This window comes from Dipodomys spectabilis, unplaced genomic scaffold (assembly GCF_019054845.1).
Source record: "Dipodomys spectabilis isolate Male_0828 unplaced genomic scaffold, ASM1905484v1 ptg000001l, whole genome shotgun sequence".
Lineage (NCBI taxonomy): Eukaryota > Metazoa > Chordata > Mammalia > Rodentia > Heteromyidae > Dipodomys > Dipodomys spectabilis.
Genome location: NW_024870678.1, coordinates 5,428,325 through 5,447,010, shown reverse-complemented (window position 1 = coordinate 5,447,010; position 18,686 = coordinate 5,428,325). Strand labels below are relative to the sequence as shown.

At 37.2% G+C, this 18,686-nt stretch overlaps 1 protein-coding gene across 1 annotated transcript in view; it reads left to right on the top strand.

Annotated features, from left to right (window-relative positions):
- Lama4 (laminin subunit alpha 4) overlaps positions 1–18,686 on the top strand; it is a 143,109-nt gene that overhangs the window by 111,797 nt on the left and 12,626 nt on the right. Inside the window, exons 20-34 of the mRNA XM_042670479.1 lie at positions 1,500–1,673; positions 2,309–2,454; positions 2,878–3,040; positions 3,953–4,086; positions 4,712–4,883; positions 5,978–6,109; positions 6,724–6,866; positions 8,528–8,666; positions 9,079–9,216; positions 10,883–11,016; positions 11,548–11,712; positions 12,722–12,857; positions 15,810–15,997; positions 17,522–17,711; positions 18,448–18,603. Coding sequence (XP_042526413.1) covers positions 1,500–1,673; positions 2,309–2,454; positions 2,878–3,040; positions 3,953–4,086; positions 4,712–4,883; positions 5,978–6,109; positions 6,724–6,866; positions 8,528–8,666; positions 9,079–9,216; positions 10,883–11,016; positions 11,548–11,712; positions 12,722–12,857; positions 15,810–15,997; positions 17,522–17,711; positions 18,448–18,603 — 2,310 coding nt within the window. The remainder of the gene's footprint in view (positions 1–1,499; positions 1,674–2,308; positions 2,455–2,877; positions 3,041–3,952; positions 4,087–4,711; positions 4,884–5,977; positions 6,110–6,723; positions 6,867–8,527; positions 8,667–9,078; positions 9,217–10,882; positions 11,017–11,547; positions 11,713–12,721; positions 12,858–15,809; positions 15,998–17,521; positions 17,712–18,447; positions 18,604–18,686) is intronic.

Here is an 18,686-nt window from a genome sequence, read left to right as displayed (position 1 = left end):
TCATCTCCCCAAAGTGAGGTGCCTTTCCTACAAACATACTTTACAAACATACCTTCTCAGACTCTTGATTCTTACAAAAAAGCTTCACTCTCACATCCTGCTTGATTGTTTGTTCAGATGTATTGATATTTACTCAACTGGCAACATAGGACAGCTGGACTCTCATCACTTGGGAATAGAATCTTTAGCTTCCTGGCAATCAACATCAGCCAAATCAATATTAATTAGTGTAAACAAATCCAATTATTCAGAAAGATCTGTCTCTGAATACTCTAAAAATCCCCAATGGGTCAGATTAGCTCAGCATGTCAGAAATGTGCTGACATTGTGCTTTGTTGTAATGTCTTTCTGAAAACCATTGTAAGAAACCTCTTAAGGAATTTCTAATTATAATTATTACAATGATAGAGCCAAGACTTTAGAAACCCTTTATTGGTATTAGCTTGATTCGTTTTCCCAGAAATTGTTTGTTTGCATATTACAAATGAGGAAACAAAGCTAAGTGACTTGTTCATGGTTACCTAGTTACTGCATGGTAAAGTCACATTTCAAACCTACAAGCTGACCAGGTCCAGACTCATGTGGTGTGTGTGTGTGTGTGTGTGTGTGTGTGTGTGTGTGTGTGTGTGTGTGTGCAGACTCGTGTGTGTGTGTGTGTGTGTGTGTGTGTGTGTGTGTGTGTGTGTGCTGGTACCAGGGCTTGAACTAAAGGCCTTGATGTCTTCTTTAAGTTTTTCTCTCAAGGATGTTGCTCTACCACTTGAGTCACACCTCCACTTCTGACATTTTGCTGGTTAATTGAAGATGATAATTTCAAGGATTTTTATAACTAGGGTGGCTTTGAACCACAATCCTCAGATCTCAGTCTCCAAAGTAGCAAAAATTATAGTCATAAGCCACTGGTGCCCAACTAATGGTGTTGCCCAGGCTGGTCTCAAACTCATGATCTTCCTACTATATACTTCTTGTTGATTACCAGCATGTGCTACCACAGCTGGTTCAGACTTGACTGTACAAACATGGCTAAAGGTGATTCCAACACCTTACCCCATGATCCTTTAATAATGACCCTGTGGAGAAAAGTTCTATCTGCATTAATACTCAGGATTAATTATACTTAATTAGTTTTTGTACAGATATTAGGGGCATTGTGAATTGCATAATAGGTCAGATGTCCCTTCAGGCTGTTTGGTCCAACCCAACCCAAGTATATATAGTTCATTATGGAATTCTTATCTATCCTCATGCTTCAATCTATGATGTTCTTTTATTGTTCTTGCTTTATTTTATCTCAACTCAAGTGTAAACTACTGTATTGTAATCTGCCTTCAATTCTTTTTTTTTCCAATAATGGGAGAGTGTATAAAGTAAATAAATGAAGGCCAAAAGAGCTCTGATTTTCCCCTCAGGAAGGAAGGAAGACCACTGAGAACTGTTTGAATGCATGTGGTCCCCTTCTGCAGGGCATTTGTTAATGTAATGATTTTCTCTAATTCTAGATCCAAGTCTCCATGATGTTTGATGGCCAGTCAGCTGTTGAGGTGCACCCTAAAACCAGGATGGATGATTTAAAGGCCTTCACATCCCTCAATCTGTACATGAAGCCTCCTGTGAGACAGCCAGACGTGGCTGAGATTGCAGATCAGTTCGTTCTCTACCTTGGAAGCAAAAGCGTAAGCATATAAAAACTTTTTTTTCTTTTTTAGCATATAAGAACTTAAAAGAAGGGATAATACTAAAGGGAAAACTGCATTTCTCTTGCTGAAAACAAAGTTGCCTAGACAAACAGGCAAATTCACCTTCTGGTAGCTAAGAGATAGAAATCAATTTTGTGGCAAGATTGGAGGGCAAGGGATGCCTTCTCTATGTAGGATATTTCTGGGGTTGCTTCCTAGCAGTAGCCTATTATTATGTTTGATGAATCTGAACAGAGTACTTCGAAGACCTTTGGAATAACCGCAGCCTATTTATATTTGATCCTGCTTGAAGTTACTGCAGCAATTTACAGTGTCAGGATGCATGATATCCCTGGCTAGCCTGGTCATTTTTGCATACTCCCAGAATTGTGTGTCCTAACTTCCTAGCAACTTTGCACAAACTTTCAGTCAAGCTCCTTCCTACCAGGTTGAACTTGGAGTAAGCATAGGGACAGTAGAATAGACATAGTAGTCCAGAACAGGAAATATCAATGTCAAGTTTAATGTGAATTTTGGGTAACAATCCATGCCCAAAGTTGCTCATATAAACCATATATTTTGGACTGCTGATTGTGTTTTGATGATATTCATTTATATGCATTTTATTTCAGGCCAAAAGACAATACATGGGCCTTGCAATAAAAAATGATAACCTGGTATATGTCTATAACTTGGGGGCTAAGGATGTGGAGATTCCCCTGGATTCCAAGCCTGTCAGTTCCTGGCCTGCTTACTTTAGCATTGTCAAGATTGAAAGGTGAGGCAACTGCATAGTGCATGGTTTGTATGTACCTTGTGTGAGAAATTGATGGAGCACACATCTGTCTGTAGAGGTTATAAATATGTTCTTCCTTTTCTTCTTTCATTATTTCTATATTCCTTCTCAAACACCTTAGTGAAAAAGAACAGGTTATAAAAATTGTCATCATTTTTAAACAGTAACCTGTTTATTAGATTTATTTTACCTGGCTAATCCAAGAGTTAATTACAAAGTAGTGTGTTTTCTCTCTTCCCATTGACAGTCCATGTTCTATAAATGCTTATTAATAGGATCAAATCACCAATTTTGTAATGAAGAGAAATTATAATTTCAAATTAAGGAAGTATATATATATATATGTATATATATATATTGCAAACTATCAGATTAATAAAGTATGTCAATCCTTTCTCTTAATAGGATAGGGAAACATGGAAAGGTGTTTTTGACAGTTCCAAGTCTAAGTAGCACGGCAGAAGAAAAGTTTATTAAAAAGGGAACCTTTGCAGGAAACAATTCCTTATTGGACCTGAGTCCTGAGGACACGGTGTTTTATGTTGGTGGAGTGCCTTCAAACTTCAAGGTAAGCCATCCAGTTACATTTTGACTTATTACAAAGTGACAATGATTGTTTTCATAGTTTATAACCCTATAGGCATAGGGAGAACTATGATAAGGGATGACATTGATCAACATGTATTATACTCATAATCTGACTTGTGGAATTGTAACCTCTATACAAATACTAAACACTAAAAAATGTTGTAAACTCAGCTCAGTAAATAGACTTCTGTGCCAGAATATATAAATCCAATATATCTATTCTCTACTACCTGTTTTTTCATAGAGTCAAATGCTAGTCAAGCTAACACTTAAAAATCAATTAATTTTATTTTGATATATGCAAAGATAATCATTATGGTCCATCTGCTGCAAGAATGCCTTGCAATACACATGTTGGACCTAGTCTTAAGCATTGCACATGAGCAATTTCACACATGCCTATCTCAACTGATAGGTATGAAATAATACTGTCTGCAGAGAGAGTAGGACCTAGGGGAGACCATGAGACCTGATGAAGAGTGACAAAAGAAGCCTTAGAGGACGAGAAGTCAATCTAGCTGTTCCAGGAAGTCTGTTCCAGGACTCTTAGTGCTTGTGGGCACTATATTGAACTTCACTAAGAATCACCCTCTCTCACTTTGTAGGTGATCAGTAATCCCTGCCTCATAAAACTGATGTGAGGATTGCTTTTTGTCATGAATTCATTGTCTAGCACACAGAGTACACATGGCCCCACATTCTCTGCTAGGGTATGCATTAACAGACTGTTCTTTCAATGATTGGGCATCGAGTTGTTGCAAACTCTGATCTAGAAAGATGTTTATGTCTGTGAGTAGGTCCTCTTGACATACGCTCAGCTTTATGGCCTGTTCTGTGTGGTGTGGGGGAAACGTGACCAGAGGATAATGGATTTTATTTGTCTGTTGCACAGCTCCCTCCAAGCTTAAACCTGCCTGGCTTTGCTGGCTGCCTGGAGCTAGCGACGCTGAATAATGATGTGATCAGCTTGTACAACTTTAAGCACATCTATCACATGGATCCCTCCAAGTCAGTTCCCTGTGCCAGGTAAGACACAGTGAAGGGTACTAAAGACTGATAGACAGGCAGGAGTGGCCAGCAGGATGAGTGTATGTCAATATACAGATTTTCCAACTTGTGCTTTGAGGAAAATGGTTGTGAAATTATACAATATCATGCCTGCAAAAAAAAACTCTTCAGTTTTTCTCTACCCCAGATGAGCACAGACTGGAAGGGTTTCCTGGAGACTTAGTATATAGGGTAAAAAAGAAATTCATTAAAAATAAATCCGTTTACTTTGTGTGTAGAAGGAGGGCAGCACTGGGGCTTGAACTCAGGGCCTGAGCACTGTCCCTTAGCTTTTTCCCTCAACCACTCAAGCTACAGCTCTACTTCTGGCTCGTTAGTGGTTAACTGGAAATAAGAATCTCACAGAGTTTCCTTTCTGGGCTGGCTTCAAACCACAATGCTCAGATTTCAGCCACCTGAATACAAGGTAAGCCACCTTACCCAGCCCAGTTAACTTACTTATAAGTTCTTCATTTCTTCCACACAAACAACAAGATTTCACTTAAAAGTAGGGTCAATGGGAGACCAGAAAATGGGGTAAAGGATCTCTCTTGAAAAACATGACAGAAACAATAATGTTTATATGATCCTGTTTCTGTTTCAGAAATAAACTGGCCTTCACTCAGAGTCGAGCTGCCAGTTACTTCTTTGATGGCTCCAGTTATGCAGTGGTGAGGGACATCACAAGAAGAGGGAAATTTGGCCAAGTGACTCGCTTTGACATAGAAGTTCGAACCCCAGCTGATCATGGCCTTGTGCTCCTGATGGTCAATGGAGTGAGTAAATCAAAAAGTTCTACTTCTTTATTTCCCTTACTTTCTGCTGATTACATTTCCAGGTATCTTTCCAGACTGAGTGCATCATTCCGTGAAACTGAATTTCTAGTTTAGAAATCAAGATTGGACTGTTGTTTGCCCTTCAGAGAAGCTACAACTGCAGCAAATAAAAGCAGTACTGAAATGCATTTCCCCATTCTACATTTTTCAATGTTTGTTAAACACACCCTTTCATAGACTAGGAAAACCATGAAAAATCAGTACCAAGAGCAAAATGTATTGTCTCCCTACAGAAATTTCACACTGGTCTCCTTTCTAATTCATATATCCTAAGCAGTCAGGACCTGACCACTTTAGTGAGCACTGAGTGCTTTACAAGTATGTGTGTAAAAATGTATGAGGTTTATCTATCTTTGTAAATGATGTGCTATATGTAGACATAAGTACTCATGAAACATTCAAAAGTAGTCATAAAATCTATGCAAAGATAAAATATTGAATAATAATTAAGCATTTAAAAAATTCTCATAACACATGCAGAAACTTTTGCTCTCACTAAAATTTATTTTAATGTAAATGTTGGTGATGTTATCATTAAATATCCTAAATGTTTTTGAGAATCATGTTGAACTCTTCATGATGCAATTATTCAAAAGATATTCAGCAATGAATATCTTGTAACTGAATATGATATCTACCACAAGCAAGGAAAATTAAGTCACATATGAATAGCTGTGCTTACTAAATCACATACAGTTTTTCAATTTCTTATACCCTTGGCAAAGGTAAATCCTCAAATTTTGGCTATTAAATTTTCTCTGTCCTGATGTCAGTTCTTGCAAGCTAATAATAAACTTTAGACACAATAAACTTTAATAAAAAGAAGTTCGAAGCCATTGAAAAGAATCTTCATTTAGAGAAATTTCAAAGCCATGAGAAATCATTTTATTTCATAGTAAGAATTGCGTAGGACTTCCTTAGTCTTCCAAAGTAATTTTAATAATAACAAAATGTTAGTTCCCAGTTCAGCTAAATCTGACTCTACTTCCATAAAAGCAAATGCTCCCATCTTGACAACTTCCTTCTCTCCACAGAGTATGTTTTTCAGCCTGGAAATGCACAATGGTTACTTACATGTGTTCTATGACTTTGGATTCAGCAATGGCCCTGTGCATCTCGAAGACACGCTGAAGAAAGCCCAAATTAATGATGCAAAATACCATGAGGTAAAGCCATCATACTTTGGGTGGTTTGGGTTTTGGATTTTGAACTTAGATTTATCTAATGATTAAATCAGGCTTGGAAGAATAGTAATTAAACTGAACAGTTTCACATCTAAAGAGCAACTGAAGAGCCAGGTAATCATTGCTACTCAGGAGACTGAGATTGGAAGGATCATGATTTCATGCCAGCATGAGCATAAGGATAAAAATCTAGGTGAAGCTGTATGTGTCTATGATCAAAGTTCCAAGGGAAGCCTAAGTAAAAGGATTCCAGTTCAAAACAACCCTGGCAAAAAAAAATGGAGAACCCTATTCATTATGTGCAGTTCTTCATATGTCAATTTCACTTCAACAAAGAAGATGGCACCTGCTGTAGTTCCTTCTCAGATCTCCTCAGAAGGGACATGGAAAACCATAGGTCTCATTATTAGTCTCTAGCTGCCTCTTCTTCCCGAGGAAGTATAAACAGTAGTTATAAGAACAAGAGTTTTCATGTCTGTGAATAAGAAAGCAAAATCTGTTCCCTATTTTGTGAACACACAGACATGAAATAATTAAAATATATACAAGTCTTCAAACACTTTGAATCAAGATTTACTTCATATTATTTCTCACAGATCTCAATCATTTATCACAATGACAAGAAAATGATTTTAGTAGTTGACAGACGCCATGTCAAGAGTATGGATAATGAAAAGATGAAAATACCTTTCACAGATATATACATTGGAGGTGCTCCCCCCGAAATTTTACACTCCAGGTAAAGCTTTTGTGTTAAGTAGCTATTTATTCTTAGTGCTATACTAATGAATACTAAATAAGTGGAAACATTTAGGAACATGTTTAAGAAACCCCACTTGCTACTTCTATACATGTACATAGGGCAGGCACACACATGTACCCCCAGACCTTCTGCAGCCAGTTCTTATGATGTTCTTAAATTACTATCTCATTCATGTACTTCACAGATCTCTCTACTTACTGAATTCCTCTTAGAACATAGTCTAAAAGAAAAAAATGAACACAATCTAATGCAATATTTCTCTTCAACCAAAAAAGCAAAATATATGTATTTTGTTTGAGCCCTAGACTTATTTTTGAGTTATCTAGGGGGCTGTGGCTTCAATAATGAAACATTATTCTATCCTATTCAAAATGTCCACTCATATTATAGTCAAAGAACCACAGAGCCTTAAAATTGAAAGGCAACTTTTAACAACCCAGTCTACTGGTTTTGATAGAACAACCCAAAGAGCTTTATAAATGCTATTGCGTGTGACCACTTTCCAGAAATTCTACTATATGTTATAGTTAAAAACATAGTTAAAAAAAAATAAAAATTCCCCCAGTCAAGTGATTTTCTGTACAATCAAATTTGAGAATTTCTGATGAAATCCAGCCCTCAATCATTACAGAATGCCACTGTGTTTAAGTGAATTTATCATCTATACATGCTTATTCCAGAAAGCAAAAGATTCTCTATTTAATAACTTTAATTATAAAGCTTTTCTTTGTGTTGAGTCAAAACCAGCACCACACGATTATCATGTTTCAGTGTTTCATGTCTAAATACGTCTTCCCAACTTCCTTTCCAAACTGAGAAGCCTCGTCAGCCCTTCAGTCATGTCATATGGGAGCTTTAACCATTCATCACATTCACCTTTCTGTGCACCCTGGTGTGTCAAGTAGCATAATCTTCAGTGTGATCTGATCAGAGCAGAACACGGCAGGACTGTTAGGTTAGTCAGTGTTCATCACAGGTACACTGAAGTTATTGGAATATGCTCAAAATCAACTTCACATTCATTCAGTATGCAATGTGCTCTAGAGAATTTTCTATGTAGCATGTATAAGGAGTGCTAAGATGGCAGTATTGGACAAGATGCCATCTAATCTTAAGGATAAAGGATTTCTTACTTTTCTTGTTGGTCCAGCAGCAAAATATTCCTAATATATTCCCCATGTTATAGTGCATTGCAAATGGGATCACATACATTAGTGAAAGCTTACAAGTTTGACTTCAGTTCCTAATCTAACATTTGTAATATAAGAGAATAATTTATTTTCCAATTTTTATGGTATTACTAAGAATTGACTATTTTTTGCCTCTAGTTTAACCTAAAGACCATCTGTAAGAATAAAATAAGAGTATTTTCCTTCATCTCACTGAGTCATCCTAAAAATAATGTAATAACACAAGTTAAAAAATTTAAAAACTATATACAAGTTATCTTGACTTAAAGCACTATTACAGAGAAAGATTTGATATTGCTTATACTTTTAAAAAAGTATGGAAATATTAATTGTGATAAAGCCTTTATTAATAATTAGAAATAAGCACAAACTGTATGCCTTCCATGGTCAAGGTAACATCATCATCATCATGGCTGCCTCCATGAGAACTGATTATCTTTTTTCCAGGACCCTAAGAGCACACCTTCTCCTGGACATAAACTTCAGAGGATGCATGAAGGGTTTCCAGTTCCAAAAGAAAGATTTCAATTTACTGGAGCAGACAGAAACCTTGGGAGTTGGTTATGGATGCCCAGAAGACTCTCTTGTAAGTACTTTTAATAAATGACACAAAATGTTCATCAGCTGGAAAAGCCCTTTTTTCCTTTTCCTGAGATCCTATTCATATCTTAGGCTCTTTTGTAGCAGGAAGAAAACCATATCAAGCTGGAAAGGCTATGTGTTTCCTCTGATATGGATCAGTAGCTTTTTGTGAGTGTGGCAGGCATTCGAAGTCAGAGAGGCTACTTAAAAGTCATTGGTCACTTAGGTTAGAGGAAAGAGACAACTTAAAATCTCCTCTGATAGAAGAGTATAGTAGGAAGGCTGGCATGCTCAAAATTCAAAACATAAATTACTTCTCTAGAAACCATCAGGCAAGGCCTTTTTTATGAGTACTTGGCTTTATAACCATTTGATAATTACTAAAATCACACTGTACTTGCTTTCTTGTTGCACAGATATCTCGCAGAGCATATTTCAATGGGCAAAGCTTCATTTCTTCAGCTCAGAAAATATCCTTCTTTGATGGCTTCGAAGGAGGCTTTAGTTTCCGAACATTACAGCCAAATGGATTACTATTCTATTATGCTTCAGGGGTAAGTATTTGATTTTTTTCTCTGTGAAAACTTTTTGATAACTGTTTCATCTATTGAAAATAACTTTTGTTCAGTAACAAATGAGTTTAAGCTCAGATTTTGATTCTCATACAGTGTCTTATTTCAGGCACTATACAGTATTAGACATACCAGGAATTCTTAAAACATTTGATCTGTAGACTGTAGATATACTTCAGAGGTCATGGCTAGAAATCAAGGATTCTGTGACTTAGATAGGGAAAAGTATGTCTCTCTTTTCTGTAGCTTTAATTTATCATCTTCTTCGATGTTTTATGGCAACAAACCAGAGTAGTACATACGACTTTGTCATTTTAAAAGTGTACTAATGTTTTTTGTTTCACATTAAAATTTGTCACAGATATCTGAAAATACCATATCTTCTCATTTCTACTTTCATTTCTATTCGATCTGCTACTAGATCTTACTATTTAATGTCTGAATAAAGAAGTATAGGCCTGGTATCATGGTTCATGACTATAATCTCAGCACTCAAGGGCTGAAGCAGGAGAACAGAGAATTAGAGGCTACAGAGTGAGACTCTGTGTCAAAATATGTGTGTGTTTGTGTGTGTGTGTGTGTGTGTGTGTGTGTGTGCGTATATAACAGATTTATTGATTTAATATTTTGAAAACTGTATTTCAATCTACTTGGTTTCTTTCCTATTTGTGTATTTTTTGTCTTACACATTTTAAAATATTGTTTTATGAAGAAGTCCACAAAAAAATGTTAAAGGCCTCTATTTGCATATTGAACACAAATGCATGTGCGATTTAATGTATAAGATAAAGAGCTTACATATTCACCTTCTCCTACAGAACATTTAAGCTCACATTATGAAACTGTTATTTCAAGAGTAAAATAAGATCTGATGATGCTAAGAGCCAACCATTAGAAAACACTGAGGTCATCACCAATATAGACATAAAGAGATATTTTCTTTTTGTCCCCATTACCTGTATCTCACATTTACATCTGATTTCATTTAAATCAGTAGCATCTGTGAGAATATATGGAAAACATTTAGCAGGATTTTCTGCCCTTAAAACTGCCTTAAGATTAATCTGGTAAGTTAACTAATGCTTTTTTGTTCACAAAAAGTAGTCTGTTTTGGATAGAATTCAAGAGGAAATTGGAAAGAAAAGCAAGAGTATCATTTGCCAATATTTTAAGACAAGCAATGAACAAAATCAGAAAAAGAAATGACTTCTGACTTTTGAAATTTCTCTTCTGTAATTAAAGATGAAAAAAGAAGGAAGTATTTTAAAAGTCCAAACAAATTAACTCTTACATGGCCATATCTACACCCTCCAGGAGACACAAATATCATCCTTTATGGAGGATTAAATGAAACTAATGAATAGAAATGCTCAGGCTAGGAAAGTCATTGAAACTAGGACAACTCTCAGCATGACAAAACTGCCCAAACCTTTGCAGTTCAAATTGCAGGACTTTTTCTTTTCCCTTGGAACATGTCTACTATTATAAGTAATACCAATATAAGCAAAAGTGACTGTTTTGTTGTTATTCATAGCAATCATTTCACAAGCAAATTTCCCATAAAATATGTGTCTTCCTTAAAGCCAATCTTAGAGTCCATGTTTCAATCCCTGGACTCTCTTATTTAACCACCTGTGCTCGCTTTCAGTCTGATGTGTTTTCCATCTTACTGGACAATGGAACTGTCGTCATGGATGTGAAGGGAATCAAGGTCCAGTTGGCAGAAAAGCAACTGAATGATGGGCTTGCCCACTTCATCATCACTTCTATCTCACCCACAAGGTACAGCTCCTCACTTTGGGTCCTTCCCACCATATGTCTGTATTTGTAGGACAGTGATCCTGTCACACACTGCTATCAGAAACACACTCTCCTGTTGTTTTTCATGTCGTCAAAACAATAGCAGAAGGAACATTATGCTGTCTTCCCCTCCTCCTCCAAAAATGCTATTAATTTTCAAGATATGCCAAATAAATCACCATAAAGTTACTTAACGGAAATATAAAGAGTCTTTACACACAACCCAGCTACCATTTCTCCTTGAGTTCCTCTCTAGGTTGTTTTGTTTTTTTTATTTTTCAGCCAAAAAAAAAAACTCTACAAGATTAACTAGTCATGAACTTCTTTACTCTATGGGCTTCCAGTCTTGGTTAGAAGAGTCTTCTTGACATACAGAAATATTCAACCATTTTATCCTGAGCCTCATGAAGAGCCTGACAGAAGTCTTGGTCTTTTCATGAACCAGATCTTTTATTTCAGTTTCATGAGAAAATAGTGGCTGGGTTGTGTGTAAAGACACTGTTTATTTTGCAGATATGAACTGATAGTAGATCAAAACAGACTCGTGAATAAGAATCTTACCAAAGGGAAAGCAGAACAGCCTCCAGAAGGAGAAAAGAAGTTTTACTTTGGTGGCTCTCCCATCAGTCCCCAGTATGCTAATTTCACCGGCTGCATAAGTAATGCCTACTTTGCCAGGTATCATACTTTTATTATTAATGAATCTGCATGATTTAGAAGGGTCAAAACAGTAATAAAAATATTTACATTATTAAGATAGAGGATTATAAAGCTGGGCGCTGGTGGCTCACACTGTAATCTTAGCTACTCAGGAGGCTGAGATCTAAGGATCACAGTTTGAAGCCAGCCCAGGCAGGAAAGTCCATGAGACTCATCTCCAATAAACTACTCAGAAAAGGACAGAAATGGTACTGTGGCTCAAGTGGTAGAGCACTATCCTTGATCCAAAGAAGCTCAGAGATAGCACCCAAACCCTGAGTTCAAGCCCCAGGACCAACACACACACACACACACACACACACACACATACACACACACACACCAAACATAGAAGACTATGAAATTTATTGAAGGCAACAGGTAATAATTAAAAGCGTGTTTGTGCTTCAGCAACTGACATGCTTGGGTTCATGTTTAATTTTTTTCTGCCATTTAATTTCTGCATAACTGTGGCTGAGTAAACCCTCATTTTGTCACTTAAAAATGCAAATAAGAGTAGTGCCTGCTTAATGGACTCATCATAAGGGTCTAATAAGACAACACATATAAAGCATCTTGCATAGCACCTGGTCTATCACATACTATAAAATAGTAGATGTAATTGTTTTCATACTTATTTTTAAGGGTATACTATAGAGCACATACCAAAATCCCTGTTCAAAGGTTAAGTCTTGCTAATTTAGTGTATGAATATAAACCAAGCCATTATTCTAGGTCCTTAACACTGAGGCCTGGTGTTCCTTGAAAACAAGAAAAAGCACTGGAAAAATTGAATAGAGACTAAGAAACTGAGGCAGAGTCACAGTCATCAGTCACACTGTGTTTGGCCAGGCCCCTGGTTGTTTGTTAACTCTTTGGATAATAATTGCAGGGATTCTAGATTTATAGTGACAGTTCAGGACCCATTCTTGCACATAAATTGCCGGTGTTCTTTGACTACCCTCATTTTCCTCTGTTCTCAACACAGGTTGGATAGGGACGTGGAGGTGGAAGATTTCCAGCAGTACTCTGAAAAAGTCCACACTTCTCTGTACGAGTGTCCCGTGGAGACTTCACCATTATTTCTCCTTCACAAAAAAGAAAAAAATTCCTCAAAACCTAAGGCAAGTCAGAATGAAAAAGGTAAAAGGTAACACCCTGTGAATTACCTGATTCTTTCCTATGCCAAGAACAGAATTGCTTTATAGAACTTGTTCCCGTTTTCAACTGTCACAGTTGAAAGACAGGGCACTGGCAGTATTGAGAATGTCCAGTTCACCAGGTTGGTTGCATCCATTCTTTTTTTTGTATTTTTTTTATTGTGAGAATACCGCACAGAGGAGTTACAATCACATGGGCAAGATAACGAGTACATTTCTTATCAAGCATTGTTGCCTCCTCTTTGTTTCCCCTTCCCATCCCTTCCCATACTCCCCCCTCCCCCACCTGATCCTCCCCCAACCCCCCACCAAAGTTGTAAAGTTCGTTTTTCGACATAACAACTTGTACATCTCCGTGTTGCAATGGGTCCACCTGTATCCCTAGTTAAACGATTCGTTTTTTCCCTTCCCCCCCACAAATTATACCAACATCAAATACAGTGAAAGCAGGGATTATACCATGGGGGAGGGGCATACAAAGCAACATAGAAATCATCTTATAAATATGTTAGAAACAATTGCATGAAAGGAAAACAAAAACAAAAACATTTGAATACTTATCTTGGGGTTCATTCCCCTAACATCCACATTCTTGTTCCTGAGAAATACTATTTTTTGCTCCTGTCTGTCAACTTCTTATGTTATTATAAAGGTGATGGACACAGGGGTCACAGCTATGGAAGTCAGGTAATGAGTACAGTTCTTTTTTGTTGCATAGTGTTCATTCACTCTCTGAGAAACATTTTTAATCAGCTGTTTACTCCTATTTCCAAGTGCTTTCCGTTACAGTGGTTAAAAATACTCTGTTCTTAGCAATGCATTCATGTGCTTCCCATATATAAGTTAGCAGTCCAGCTCTCTAGGATCAGTTGCTTTCATGCAATAAGCTCAGACTTTTATCACCATCCTGGAAGTTATTAACATTTGCCATCTTATCTTTGTTCTCCCTCCTTCCGTGACCTTCATTTCAGCCACTCCAAGCACAGTTGTCTATGGTGTCAGCTGGGCTTGCTTCCGCCAAAAATAGTGTATCCTAAAATGATTCTCTGACTACTATTCTTTCCCACTTACTGACTCCCAGTGTGCATGTTATTGGGTTCTATCATAAAGGAAGCCCCTGATTGCCTCTCATTCTTTCAGTCTATTACTCTTGGCCCCAATTTGTGGTGAACTGTTAACACTCAGATGTCGGTATTACCACCCTAGCCCAAGTTATTACCGTATCTCATCTAAAGCCCTCTAATAGTCTCTAAAATATTTGGTGCTCTTTGACAGTCTCCTCACAACAAACATCCAAAGCAAAAACCCGAGTCTTTAATTCATGAGAGGGCTTGTGTGATCAACACTGCTTTCCTTCTCTGAGTCCTTCTCCTCCCACTTGCCCACATCACTCCCTTCTCTCCTTATCTCTCCCTACACCCATGCCTCTTAGCAATTTCAAGCCACATTCACTTTCTAACTTAAGATCTTCCTATAAAATTGTTATTGCCATATATTAGTTGTATAGAGGTGTTTATTGTGATCTTTCTATGCAAGCACACAATGTACCTTGATAAAAACTCACCCTTTCCATTACACTCTCTCATCCCCCTCCCGCTTCTTAAAATAATTCCGGCAGGTTTCATTGTTCAAGTTTGATACCTGTACATGAAGTACTTTAATTATAGTCACCACCCTGTTTGCTCTCTCCTCTCCTACTGACACCTGTCTCTCAACAGATCATATCTGTCTTTGGTGTATATAACATTTTCCCCATGGTATTTCACATATGCATTAGCTAGCTTAACCTCCTTGATTGCTCTCTTTTTATGTCCCCTCCACTCTCATATTCAACAGCTTTCTTTATTTGAGCTTTCCTTCATTCTCCACTCTTCTCCCAAATATTAGCATAGGAAACATCTACTATAATCACTCAACTTTCATCTACCCAATGAGACCTATGTTGACAGCCTGCTTAGATGTAGCTAGATATAGCTTAAATAGTTATCAAGAAATAGTGTAGGGGCTGGGAAGGTGGCTCAGTGGTAGAGCACTTGCCTTGCATGCATGAGGCCCTGGGTTTGATTCCTCAGCACCACATAAGAAAAAGCAAAAAGCCAGAAATGGTGCTGTGGTTAAAGTGGTAGAGCGCTAGCCTTGAGCTGAAGAGCTGAGGGACAGCGCCCAGGCCCAGAATTCAGGCCCCACCACCGGACCCCCCCACTCAAAAAAAAGAAAAAAAGAAATAGTGTAGCCTCTATTGAAACTTTTTTCAAGGTTGTCTTAATGGATTGAAATTATAATTTTCCTAATATTCCCTTTTATGCATTTATTGTCTCACTTAGCCAATACTTTCCATTGTTTCCTTTTCTCCTTTTTGTGTATAAATAATCATGCACATAATTGCTGAATAAATCACTAGAGTACATTCAAGAGGTAGGACTACTGGACCAAGTCAAATTATTTTCCAAAATAGTAAAAGTAGATATGACAGGAAGCAATGCCAGATGGAGGAAGGTATGGGCTGATAATATGTGTTTTGTTGACTAATTCTCTTGGTGTTGTTGTATTTCTGGTTTTTCTATTTTTTCATTATTATTTAAGATGTGTGCTCAATTTAAATGATAGGGTGGTTATCTGTCTTGTTTCATTTTAACTCTGCTTTATAATCACAGACTAGAATTTTAGGTTTATTAATATGGTTTGCTGTTGTCATGATTTTGTTATTACTGCTTCAGTTGCTGCTCTCATTTGCTTATCATAGCCAATATTTATTTATTTGGTGATGGACAGATGAGGAGTACCTACTATTTTATGAATGAAAAATACTCAATATCTATTTTGTTATTTTTATTATTATACATGGTGAAGATAGCACAAATCAATTTTCATTATATCACTTTTATCTCTTAATTTCATTTATTTCCTTTTTTATAGGGAGAGAAAAGTAAAGATGCACCTTCTTGGGATCCTGTTGGCCTGAAATTTCTAGAACAGAATGCCCCAAAAGACTCGCACTGCCACCTCTCCAACAGGCCAAGAGCAATAGAGCACGCCTATCAATATGGAGGGACAGCCAACAGCCGCCAAGAGTTTGAACACTTAAAAGGAGACTTTGGTGAAAAGTAAAGCACCACACTGCATTGCCAGAGACCAAATGCTGTGTGCCATCCTTGCTTGCCGCATGCCATCTTCTGTCCTATGGTCTTTCCTTCCTGTGCCTCCTCAATCCCATTTTCTTATCATCAAAATATATTAAATAATATAACCATCATTGCTTTCCAAGAAATTATGTTCTGACTTCTTCCCAAACATAAGACATACAAAAGTGCATTCTTCCAGGAGTTTACCATATTTAATCAAAAAGAAAAACTGCCCATGGAAAGGAAGGTAGCCCAAGTTTCCATGCTCATATCTGACCTTTTATATCACATGTCTTCCTCCAACAAATTGCTTTCAGATTGTAAGTGGAATGCAACCAAAATGCTAGTCAAGGAGCAACACTGAAATTACAAATGCACTTGTATGTCTGTGGCCCTCCTGCTGTCTTAGACTTCTCATTACTTCTCTGAACTTCACAAAACTGATTACTCAATAGCATGAATGGGCTTGGATGTAGCTCAGTGGCAAAGTATTTGCCTAGCAAGTGCAACGTCTTAGGTTTGGTCCCCAGTACCAAAAACAGCAAAGAAAAAAAGTACAACTTAAAAACTAACCAAAAATAGTATTAATGATCCATTTATAGTTTTGATACCCAAAAATTCACATATATAAGTCTTATGTACCTTTTTTATTTTTTTTTTTTTGGGTCCGGTCATGGGGCCTGAACTCTGGGCCTGGGCACTGTCCCTCAGCTCTTCAGCTCAAGGCTAGCGCTCTACCACTTGAGCCACAGCGCCACTTCTGGCTTTTTTCTTTTTGCTTATGTGGTGCTGAGGAATCGAACCCAGGGCCTCGATCATGCAAGGCAAGCGCTCTACCACTGAGCCACCTTCCCAGCCCCTGTACCTTTTTTAAACTTTCATGTAGAAAGTACCTCTAATGCCTTCAAATATGAAGGCCACTTAGGCAGAATTAGTACTTTGTGTTCTTCAGGAAGAGTTTAGAGGTAATCACACTAGAAATATACTTAACCATTTTTGGAGCCAAAGAAAGGAAGTTTTCTTCATATATCTATTTCTACCTTTTTGTGTGGATACTTTATTGTGATAATATTCATCAATTCATTTTTATTGGGAAAAAATTTAATATGTAATTTAGGTAATACACTTCTATTCAGATTTTTAAAACCATACTCACTAGTATATTGTCTACATAGTTAGGTATCTTAAACATGCAGAATCTTACTAACTAGCAGCCACATTTTTCCAAAGTGACACATGATAAAAATCCTTAACTAGGACAACACTCTTCCTTAATTGTGTAGATATGTAGAAAAGTTACATGTTTATCCAATATTCATTAATAATTCTAAGGCGTGATAAGAAGTAATTCTGCCGCAGGTTAGATAGAAAAGCTACTTATTTCTTGCTTATAACATCTATTGCTATTTACTATTTATTCATCCTTATCAATGTATTATTTGGAGAAATTAAGATAATCCTCAGTCTCATTTTACTTATGGTGATCTTTGTCTTCTCATTTACCAGAGCTCAATTTTCTATTCGTCTGAAAACTCGATCCTCCCATGGGATGATTTTCTACGTCTCAGATCAAGAAGAGAATGACTTCATGACACTCTTCTTGGCCCATGGTCGCTTGGTTTTCATGTTTAATGTTGGCCATAAGAAACTGAAGATCAGAAGCCAAGAGAAATACAATGATGGCTTGTGGCATGATGTAAGTTGAAGGCAGAAAATAGCTCACCATCACAATGTGGCAATAGAAATATCCATTTTAATATTCTGCTGCAGAGAAAATTTTGTCGTGAAAATCTTGAAAGACACTTTTTTAAAAGATGCTTGGTTTATATATAATCCTTTTAACCAAAGGATCATTAACCAAAGTAACTGAACATAAACTGAAGTTTGGATGCTAATGATTTTTACTCAACTTTTTCCAGTGCTTATAGCCTCTTAATTTTTCAGCAATTATTACTAAATATCTTGGGTTTATGCTGTGGGAGATACAAAGTGAGTAAATTAGTTCAAAAAATGGGCTGTTACAAAGGAAGCACTTCAATATTCCCTGGCAACAGGAAGAGCTTCAGAGAACCTGGCTAAATATAAGCTGAATTTAGAAATTACACTTGTAGCTTTAAATCATTCTTTCTAGAGGTCAGAAAATGTGTGGTGAAAATACAAAGTGAGCCAGAAAAACACACCAATGTCTAAAAAAAAGCAAGGTTGGCCTGGTGCTAATTTATAACAAAGGACAGGATTTCTGATGTTTCTGGCATTTCTTTGCCAGAGGTTTACTAGGCAGAAAAAGAGACACTGCCTCTGGCTTTCAGAAATGGAGCGCATTCGATGATTGCAACAGCATTGCAATCACATGATTGGGAGGAGAGAGAACATGACCTACTCCCCAAACTTGGAAGATACTAATATGTACTATTTTCCTTCTCTGCATCCAGGTGATATTTGTTCAAGAAAAGAGTAGTGGCCGTCTGGTCATAGATGGTCTGAGAGTCCTAGAAGAAAGTCTCCCACCCACTAGAGCTGCCTGGAAAATCAAGGGTCCTATTTATCTGGGAGGAGTGGCTCCCGGAAGAGCTGTGAAAAATGTGCAGGTAAACCAGGCATGACAAGGTGAAACCATCCAACTTTACAACTGAAAATCACTTAATCCAGGCCCATGTTTTACAGTTTAAGA